Here is an 11,718-nt window from a genome sequence, read left to right on the forward strand (position 1 = left end):
TCAAGTAGTGGTGTAGTGTATTTTTAATCCATTCTTTTTATTTTTATTCTTTTATTTTTTTAATTGGCCACTAACTTTTCAACTGACGCATGTACAAAGTCGTGTAACATAAGTTTAATTTTATTCTAAAAAAAGAGATATTACATTGTATAGATTACCTTTCAATTGGCCACTCAATTCTCAACCGTGAAATGTGAAATGTCAGGTCGTGCATTATATTTTATTTTTAATTGGTCATTCACTTCTGCATTTCATATGTAATAGAAGTTTTATTTTTGTCTTAAAAAAATCTTTTATTTTTAATTTATTTTTCTTATTTTTTAATTGGCCATTAACTTCTCAACGGATACATGAAAAAACTGTAAGTCGTGGTGTATTGTATTTTATTTTTAATTTATTTTTCTTATTTTTTAATTGGCCATTAACTTCTCAACGGATACATGAAAAAACTGTAAGTCGTGGTGTATTGTATTTTATTTTTAATTTATTTTTCTTATTTTTTAATTGGCCATTAACTTCTCAAGAATAAACACGTATTATTTGTATTAATAGAAACTTATATTTTCTTAACACTCTAGTTTGTTGACACGTGTCAAACTTTCCAATTTATCATGTTTGCTTTATTATAATGTATAGATTACCGCCTCCAATTTCATTACATTCTCAACAATATTTTCTTTTCTTCTGAATAATTTTTATCTTTATTGTTAGGCAAGAGTTTTTGTACCAAAATTATTTGAACAATCTCTTAAATTATTGTTATATAATAGTAATAATTTTTAAACATCAAACATCCCATATACGTTGGCCCTCATCATATTAACCCAATCATGCAAAACAACTAGTACTCTATGGAACAAAAAATGAACACAAAACGCATATTTTCTAGATACACAAATAAAATATACAATAATAAATAGATTAATTTATCCTTGAAAAAGTTATGTATAAATACTTTTAAATGTGAATGGGAAGGCCAAATAGATGTGCTTTATTAAAATAAGAGGACATACTTCATCTTTTATTTAGAATTTTATTCAAAGTATAGAAAAAGACTTAACATAAACCTTTAAAATTAAAATTATTAACCATTCAAGTGAAATCTTACTATATAACTATAAAACACGAACAAAAACTCTAAAATTTTCAATATATACGTAGTAATATTTATGTATTATACATTATGCATATTAAATGTTCCGCACAACCACATGTGCGAATTGGCAGTGGTAATTGGGCTATCTTTTGTCGAAATATTTGAACGATAATACACTTCCCGTTAGCTCATTTTAGTTTTAGTTTTTTACACCCCCTTCGTTGCTACATAATCCCCCACCTTGGGTTGTTTATGAAAATACGCCTTGATTTGAAATACACTTTTGATATTAAAGAATATCAAATTTAGCATGGTCTAAAAGTATACTTCTTAGTTTGTTTGTTTTTTTAGTTTTAAAAAAAATAATAAATTTTATTATAATTAATTCACATAATTGTAAGACTCAGATTCAAATTCGAAATAAAACGTAAAATCTAACAATATCAACATTTTTCAGTTGAACTAAGATTTCAATATACTTCTTATGTTTATTCAGAAGTATGAATCTTAAAAGTTTGAATTTTTGAATACTTTTATATGCATATATATGATATTAATATATTATCAAAGTTTAGTCCACATTTAAAAAATAAAAAAACTTGTGAATTTACTATCAACCTTTTAAATATAAAAATTCCAACAAAACCGAAATAATAGAAAATAGTATTTAAAAGTAGAATTTTGAGTGTTTCTTGCATACAATTTAAAGTTATTAAAACAAAAAATTGTTTTTCTTATAATTTACATTGGACTTACATTTTTAATTAAACATTAAATACAATAGAGTGATTATAATTTGTGAAATTGTATTTTATTTTCTACATATTTATCTTTGACTATTCAATTTGGTGTCAAACTATTTGGTCTAAGCGTCTGAGTTAATCGACCCAAGTAGAGGGATCTAGCTCAATTCTATAACAATTTTGTGTTGTCTAAGTGAAATTATAATTGGGGACGGTCCATCATTTGTTATGACCATAAATTAGATCAATAGATGAATGATCTCAAGTAAAAATTGACTTCAAACAACCCATCTCTTACCAATGAATAAAAAATAAGATGTTAGTAGAGAGAAGGTTGAAAAATAGAGATATCTTGTATTCCATTCTTCAAGACCTCCATCAAGTGTTTATTTGATTGATTAGGATCACAGATGATTGTGACATAAAATAGAATAAACCATTAATTAATTTTTTTAATATCATTCTCTCTTTAATTTAATTTAAAAATATATAAATATAATAAGTAGTTCTTAGAGTATATAAAATTAGTCAATTTAGTGTCTATCATTAAGATTTTAGAAATTTAATTGATGAATTTTATATATTTTAAAGATTATTTATTATGTTTATATATTTTAAAAACTAAATTGATGTATTTTATTTAAAAAAATATTTGTTTATTTAAATTAAAATATATATCGAAAATAATACAAATTTTAATTTGACTGAAAATAATATATATATATATATATATATATATATATATAATTTAAAAAAGTGATTTTAAGTCGGAAAAGTTTATTCCAAATACTTTGATAGATGAAAAAGAAGAAAGAGATAAATAAATAAAAAAGTTGAGATAGAAAGAGAAGTAGATTAAATTGATAATTTATTGAGTTTTATATTTGGAACAAGTTATATAGTTATGTACCAAAACCTCCACCAAATTAAATATAAAAATTTGGTGCAAAGCGGTGGTCCTGAACCCTCGTGAAGTGTGAGCCCAACAGGTATTAGTTGCGTCGTTTTCATGCAAAAAAGAAAGGGTTGAACAATTGGTTCGTCATTCATTCAATCTCCTAATAAGTCCTAAATCCTAAGGCTGCTCATTAACGTTGTTGTGGACATTAGTGAACATGTAGCAATCCCTTCGTAACATCCATCACTTTTCCCTTAAAAGCATTTGCTTGTTGTCCCTCTCCCACTCCGCGACTCTATGTTTTTGTCCACAAATTTTTGTATAAAATGAAATTAAAATATTTTGGATTCCATGTTTATGGGTGCTTTCCACAATTTGACGGGTTGTTAGTTTTTAAGATTTAAGATTATTATAAAAATTAATAGGTTTATTGGTAAAGGTGGTTTAATCTTTGTATTTAATTTATTTGTTTTTAGTTAGTGAAAATATTTTTATAATATCAATCAATTATAATGTCAAATTATTAATATAATTAAATTTAATCAAAATTGTGTTGAGAATCACAAATACAATTAAATACATAGTGTATTAAAATCACTCTAACACTTTTTTTTAAGAATTATTAATATTAAGTTTATGAATTATTAATATTGTTTACCTTTATGAAAACTGTCTACTACATATGTTGATCATGTATTTAATCGTATAAAACATCACCAACTTTGCTTTCATTCACTGAACACATAAAATTAACCTATTCTTTTTTGTTTTCTTCTAAATTTTTTGTGTTATATATATTTATTGCTAAATGTCTACTTTGCCAATTTAGTTTTCAGTGTGAGATTTATTCAATCAAAGTTTACATTCAACAATTCTTGTATCTTATTCAATTTAATTTTTTTATTAGAGTTTATTTATTTCATGATTGAATTTCGGATTATTAAAACCCCTTCGTCTAAAAATTAAAGGCTTAAAAGCAAAAAATATTAAAATTAATAATCTTAATATTTTTAAGATATTACGTTTATGATTAAATATTTAATTTTGAAATTCAACCAAACTACATGTTACTATGTTAGTCTACTTTTCCCAGAGATATTTAATTTCTTAATTCATTATCTTTAAAAAATAACATACCTTATTCTTTTTAATTTTCATTTTAATTACTAACACACTCAACTTATTATTAATGAAAAAGAAAAAAAAATATTAGGTAATTGTTTCAAAAAGGGAGTAATACAGGAATATGTGTGATTCTCATTATTTGCATAAGAACCAATCAACCAAAGTTCCCTTAGGAGTCAGGACACTTTTCTTCTTAAGTCAAAAGTTATTTCATGCTTCACGGTTGTTTGGTTCTCATCCAGCTTCGAATATTATTTGACAATCATTTTTTTTACAATAAATTATTCTACAATCATAAAACCACCAATTAAATCAAAGATACTTAGCAAATACAGAGAACTGAAACCCCTCAATATATAATATAACGTTAAATCTTGTAAAAATTAATGCTACTATTAGAACAGATTATCAAAATATTACTAAAATACTTTGTCTTTCCCGTACAAACTTATCAAATTTTAGTTTAAATAATTATTATATAATCCCTTCCTTATGCAGTTACAGGGATACATATTTGTCCAAAAACGGGATTACATTATTCATATTCAAATATATATGATTAATTAATTAGGCTCACTGGCCACGGAGTTGGACTCTCATAACACGAGTCCTCCCAACCCAATCATAGCCCCAAAAAACCCACCCATCCAATTTTAACAACCCAAATAAATCAAACTTGTTTTTTTTATTTTTTTTCTCAAAATTTTTTACTGACCACCACTCTTAAATCTGATTGACACTTAAATGATTAATAGCAACAACAATTAATACGGATGAATTTGAATTATATAAAACACCGGTCCGGTCCAACTCAGCCGTCGAACCCGGTTTGGTTCCAAACAGCATCGCGTACCCGCCTCAAGTCACGGCCCTTTAAAGTCCGACCCACCCCTTCGAAAACCGAATTTGCCGCCATTTTCCGGCCACGCGCCAAATACTCGTGCGGCGGAACCATCTCCGAGTCATTAACATCAAAACCGTCATCCAAATCATGCAACGATCCCACCGAGTCAACTCGGAGTATCTTACTCCAATCAGGCACGTTCACCGGCGCTGACGTAGCCATATTATGCTCCGCCCTCTGTGACGCACGATGGACGATCCTCGTTGAATTATCGAACGCCAAAGACAAACCGCCAAGGTTACGGTGGTCCTGCTCCCTGTTCCGACGCCAGGAAGGTGCGCGTGAATCCCACTCGCCGGAAGACAAATTCACGTCGCGTTCACGATCTTCCACCATGGACCACACATCCTCTTCCCTGAAATCAGTTACTTCATGATTCACAGTGGAGCCTTGTGTATAGTTTGTTCCCAATAAACGTTCGCTTCGGTTCGTGCTGAATTTGCGACCCTTCGCCATAATATTTAGCGACGTTAATAGCAAACCGAAGCAAAATCAAATCTAAAAACTATTGTAATATGAGTAAGTAAAAGTCCATTGCGTTTTCCTCTTTTACCCCTTAGAAGGTAGAACCTGGTTTGGGTTTGGCATAAGCTGTGTGTATGTTGTTGGATGTGTATATATAGGCCTTTTCTTTTGGAGTCATTTCATCTTCAATTTCATTTGAATTTGAGTTTCCACTTCATTTTGTCTGCATATGTTTTTGTCCCAATAACACTCTTCAAATAACTCTAATAACTATATACTATTTATTATTATTTATTATTATTTATTATTATTATTATTATTATTATTTAAAACAAATACAAAAAAACCACCACCATTCTTTACTATAGTCTTCTTTTTTAATTGAAAGTTAGATTTGTCCTTGATGTAAAGGAAGACTAATAAGCATTAACTTTTTAACAATATTTCTAATCAAATAAATAACATTATGTAATGATTATTTTTTTAGTCAAATAAAATGTTATTATTGTTTTTGCAACATTTCTTTTGTTAAGAATTAATTTGATCAACATTCTTAAATAAATACACAATATGAATCAACAATGATCTTCATTCTCTTTTACTTAATATGGTTTCAATGGAGGACATGAATGGAGCAATGTTCTCCATGGACTTTTACAAAGCTCCGGCCCTAATGATTTTCAACGTGTATTCTTTAAGACCTTTTGGCATATTGTAGGTAAGCATATGTGCGGTAGCTTGTTCATGAGATTTTCAATACATGTCATATTGCTCTTTAGTTTGCATAGACTGTAAGTGTTCCTAGTGTCTAAAATTGATTGTTCGAAGATCTTGTAAGAGTTTAGGCATACCAACTCGTTTAATTTTACTCCTTAAAGTTATTTTGAAGGTATAATTGACACGTATTAGATAGGCTCATTTTGTCCACATTAACAATACTCATATAAAACTTCAAAATATTTATTAGAATGACTCTTGAATTTTGACAACCTATATACTATATTGTCAAATCATGTTTAGTCACATATTCAGACTTTTATCTTTGAATAACAATGTTGATGACTTAATAATTTGGGGAGGTTCCAACCTAGGCTCCTATTCTCCCAACAACGAGTGCATGTGGCTTCAACATAATTTCCTCAACAATGTTATTACTCGTGACTCTCGACTTTGGTTGTAGAAAATAAAAATAGTTGAAACATTTTTCTTTGGTTAACCTACCATGAGTCTCTTCCCACTAACGCCTTCAGAGCTTTTAGACATATCACTTCAGATTTCTTATGTTATTTGTGTATTTTTCATTCATAAGACTTGTTGCATCTTCTCAGGACTTTGCGGGTGGATCAAGTCCAAAGCCTTATATTAGCGAATAATTCTTTTCATCTTCTCAAGGGTTTGTGGGTGGATCAAGTCCAAAGCCTTGTATGAGCAAATAATTATTTTCATCACAAATTTTTGGATTAATTGGATGGTTAGAAATTATGTTGTCTTTAATGTTAAAACATGGAAGGATACATCCATGTCTAATGTCATCAACTTTCAACCTCCCATTTTTCCTCATGCTTCTTAAAAGTCAATCTACATCTTTAAATCTAAGAGGGGTTAGTTGGCATCCTCCTTACATGTGTATCTTCAAGGTCAATGTTAACATAGCTCCTTCAGTAATTTAGATAAGGCACACTTCATATGATTGATTTATGATCATTGTGGAGATTGACGTGTGTGCTTTTCAGGATCCTAAATTATTGATTCTAATATTGTGGGAAAGTTATTGACCATTCTTAGGGGCTTAAATATGACTTAGAAAATTCAAGTTTTCGTGAAATTATTCTTTAATCTAACTCTCAATGCGCTTTGACAATGATTGTGGAAGGGACATCTCATCGCCATCCTCATGTTACCTTCATTGAAATTGAATAAGAGAGTAAGAGTTGGAGAGAAAGAAACAATGTTCATCAATAGATTATTGAGTTTTGTCATACTTTGAGAGAAGGAGAGGGAGCGGAAGATTGGCTAATAGAATTCAAAGTTTTGGACTTGTTGTCCCCCTAAATTTTCTTCTCTATTTGTGTGGATGTCATAGTATCTATTTGGTTATGAGGAGTAGATTGATAGGGGAAGGGAGGAAATATTTTCAATAATATGCATTTGATTTAGTTTTTAAAAAGAGAGATGAACAAAATTTCTCATAAACTTTATTTTGCTCTCATTTTATTTTAAAAGATTTAGAAAATAGAGGTGACTAAATATACATATAAATCATTTAAAATTTATATCATCTACTTGAATCAAATATATATTTTTTTAATTAAAATTATTCCTCTCGCATCCACATTTTTTGAATAAAAAATGTCTATACTATTATTTCCTCCCCTCCGTGGGTATTTTTCTAGTATATCCCCTTTTGAAACAAAACCTTTCATTATACACTACATTAAAATTTATATATGAACATACTCTACTTTTTTTTACCTTCAAGATATCGCAAGTGGAGGATGCGACAATCTAAAAGAAGTTTTTTTGTCCTTCTATAGGAGGTCGCATCCTGAAGATGTAGTCATGTATTGGCATAATTTTTTTAACAAATTAAGAGTTGTTAAATTAATAAATGAAAAATCATAAAAATAACTAAATATATTAATAAAATCAAACAAAATACATTGAATGGAGGGAAAAAAATACATGATTTAATTGTAGCTTTGATTCATCTATTCTCACACTTTCACGAAATTGATCCCAATATATTAAAATTCAACAATTTTGGTTACTCCCTAAGATTTTTGAACTAAAAGATGACAATTTGACAAATTTTAAATGATGTGATATTCGATTTCATCATATATAATCATCTAGAGACATTAATTATTCATATGTCATTAATTACATTACAAAAAGTAAACATTTATAAAATTGAAAGTTAAAATTTTAGAGGATTTTATTGCAATTTAATGAATGTTAATCATTCTTGATCATCATATCATATGCTACATTATTTAAAACGTGTAAAATCATTTTTTTTAGTTAAAAAAAATTAAAATAAAGGATAAAATACTGTTAAATCTTTAAATAGAAAGACCAATTTCGTTAATGGATAAAAGTAGAAGAACTAAAACTACAATTAAATCAAAATACATCAAAAAGTTAATCCGGTTGAGTAAGCATGTCAAAAGAAATAAGGTGCTATAACATTTTAATAAATTCCTTCTATTTTTGGAGTCTATTGCAAGTAAATTAACACATTCATCCTATTTTGTTAAAAACTATCTCCTATTTTGTATCCTAATAAAAAAATAAAAAAATAACTAAATTATATTAATAAAATATTAAACAAAAAAAAATACACTACTTGAACTCAAATCTCAGATAATTTGTCTGTAGATTAAAATTACTACCTTCGAGACGACAAATATAATAATCAGAATGAAGAACTGCTAGAACAATCTTAAATCGTTCAAATAGCTAAAAGAATTCAACAAAAGTAAGATTGAATGATATTTAGTGAATATGGTTAGTTAAAATTTGAATTATTTTTTTCTTCATGTATTTTATTTTATTTTTAATATAATTTAGTTATTTATTTATTTATTAGTATGCAAAATAGGATAAAAAATAGGAATGAATTGTTAATAAGATATGACGTAGTTGCTATCCTTTGGCACATCACTCAATCACAGAAATATAGTTTTGTATAATTTTATTAATATAATTTAGTTTATTTTTATTTATTAAAAAATATTTATGCTAATAAATTCCTTCAAAATAATCGCATCCTCGTCTTATAATCAGTAAAAAGAATATATTTTTATACATAAATTTTAATATAAAATATAATAAATAATTTTAGTCTAAAACGGATATAATAGAAAAATACCTCCGTATCTTTTTGTTTTGTTGTCTTTCTTATTTTCCATTTTATATATATAAAAAAAAAAAAAATACATACCTTGTGTTGTTGAAATAATAGCATTGTTATCACCCGATCGACTTGAAGACGTGTGGGACCTTTCAGCTCATTTCATTAGAATAGACAGGAACGCAATTATGCCAATTCATGTGTGCTTCTTTCTAATAAATTTTTATCTTAGTTGTTGGTCTATGTAACTGGCATATAAAGAAATTTATTATCAGCTTATGGGAACCATGAGATGTTTTACGTATTTTTATTTGGCAATAATTCATATTCATTATTTTAATTTAATTTAGTTTTCACTCAAATTTTTTAAGTTTAATTTTTTTTAATAGATGTTTCAAGTTACATTTGTTTGCATAATTAATTTTAAAATATATTAAATTACATATATAATTTTTTAAATTTAATTTTTTTTTTCGAACTAATATCATCAAATGTTAAGATCTAATTAAAATATTACAATAAATTGATTTTTTAAACTACTTTACACGTGAAAGTGATTAAAGACATTGATTATGTGGATATACATTTATTACTGTGTTTTTAATGTTATAGATAGATTTAAATTATTATAGAGAAAATCAAGAAATATATATAAAATTTTATGAATGTTTTTTTTTGTTGAAAAATTAATATGAGAGACATATTATTGCAGCAGTTGGTAGAATTTTGAATCATAACAAACTTTTAATTGAACTAATTATTTTCGAAATTGAGATAAAAGACTAATTATACAAATATAATATATTTATATAATGGAGATAAAATAAACGACCTAAACCAAAATTGAGTTAAATATAAAAGATTATAAATGTATTTGTCTCTTTTTATTTTAATGGCATGCATAGCACATAAATTCAGAAAAATTAATAAATATGGATAATAAATAAATAAATAAATAAAACTCAGCAAGTTGGTTTTGATGTTGAAGAAAAAGGGTATTTGTGTGTAATCCGATCACACACAAGTTACTTTAACACTAATTAAAAAGAAAGTCCATTAATTAAAATGTTAGATAAGTAGATTATGATATCTAAAACATAAGCATTCTAGTAATTGGTAAATATAAACTGTTTGTTTTTAAATTTTAATTTAATTAATAAATATCAATATTAAATAAAAAGACAATACATAAATATAAATTGTGTGTGATTTTTTAGTCATAATTATACATCTATAAAAAAAAATCAAACGAAAAAGAAAAACAATGAAGAGATTAATTAACGAATAGTATGTATTTCTTCCTAAGCATGCAATTATAATTGGGGTTGTGTCATTATTGCATCCCATCGAGATCCCACGGTCCACGTGGGTACCAACATGTTAACTCTCTTCTTCCGCAACCTTTTACTACCCACCACGTGTAAGATTCTTTGCACAAAGTGGGCCCGTTAATGTTGTCTCTATCTTGTGCCACACTGACACACAGTGACATGTTGTAATTATTTGCGATGATACGATTGTATTATGTATTTTTCGTATAAATATACAAATGTTTGTCACTCACTAGTCTTGCGTGTTTTAAAAATCTTCTAAATAAAAATATAAAATAAATATTATAATACACTACACAGAATAAAATATTATAATAAAAAAATAATAATAATTTACTGAATAAACTATACACGAATCAAATGAAACTTTTAATATTTATAAGACTAACTAGTTCATGTAAAAAAAAAAAGATACTCACTATTTTTTATGGGCCTTGAATTGTAGAGTGGTAGAAGAGTTTTGTATTTTGCACTTCTCGTTTCAATGAAAATATTATATTGTCATTTTTTTATTATTTATAAAATTATCAAAAAAAATTAGCAATTTATTTTTCACTTCCACTTTCGAAAATTACAAAATCTTTGTAAATATTCTAAAATTTCAAACTTTCAAAATATAAAAAAAGTGAGTTTTTTTTTTTTTTTTTATATTTGTAAAAGTTTTGCTAAATATGAAACTTTCGAAACTTTTGATAAATGTCAAAGTTTCGAAATGCAATTTTCTAGGATGTTATGAAACTTTTGACAAATTTGAAAGTTCTGAAGTGTGTTTTTTCATAAATCAACAAACTTTCGAAAGTTTTAATGAATTTGAAACTTTCGAAACGTAATGCTCGAAACTTTTAAACTTTCGAAGTAATTCAATTTCTAAAAATTCAAAAAATTCAAAACTTTCAAAAGTTTCATTTTATTTTAAAAAATACATGTTGTCTATTATAATTAAAATTTTATTTTGAAAGATAAATTTATAATAATATTATTAATTACATTTATTACTATTTTTGAAACTAGGTATGAGTAGAGTTGAAGTTCTTGCTTCAAGAACGATTATAGATTCTACATATTTATTATGACAATGTTGAAATAGTGTGAAACTCATTGAAAATTTTAGGATTGGGTGCTCAATAAAAAAATAAGTGGATGACTATACCAGACTTAAATTTCGTCAATGAAAATCATTTGGTACATGTAAAATTTATGATTAGTATTGTTTAATAAATTAATGTTTAATATTTTCTTGTTCAGATAAATTAATGTTTAATATTTTCTTGTTCAGATCAAATTGAAGTCTGATTATCCTTTG

General features: G+C 26.6%; 1 protein-coding gene across 1 annotated transcript; it reads right to left on the reverse strand.

Annotated features, from left to right (window-relative positions):
* Nucleotides 1–4,528: 4,528 nt before the first annotated feature.
* Nucleotides 4,529–5,352, reverse strand: LOC101501221 (protein S40-5-like). The gene has a single exon (XM_004507635.4). The coding sequence runs from the start codon at nucleotides 5,220–5,222 to the stop codon at nucleotides 4,674–4,676; it is 549 nt and encodes a 182-aa protein (XP_004507692.1). The 5' UTR covers nucleotides 5,223–5,352; the 3' UTR covers nucleotides 4,529–4,673.
* Nucleotides 5,353–11,718: the final 6,366 nt, after the last annotated feature.

The sequence above is a fragment of the Cicer arietinum genome, chromosome 7, assembly GCF_000331145.2.
Source record: "Cicer arietinum cultivar CDC Frontier isolate Library 1 chromosome 7, Cicar.CDCFrontier_v2.0, whole genome shotgun sequence".
In the NCBI taxonomy this organism is placed as follows: domain Eukaryota; kingdom Viridiplantae; phylum Streptophyta; class Magnoliopsida; order Fabales; family Fabaceae; genus Cicer; species Cicer arietinum.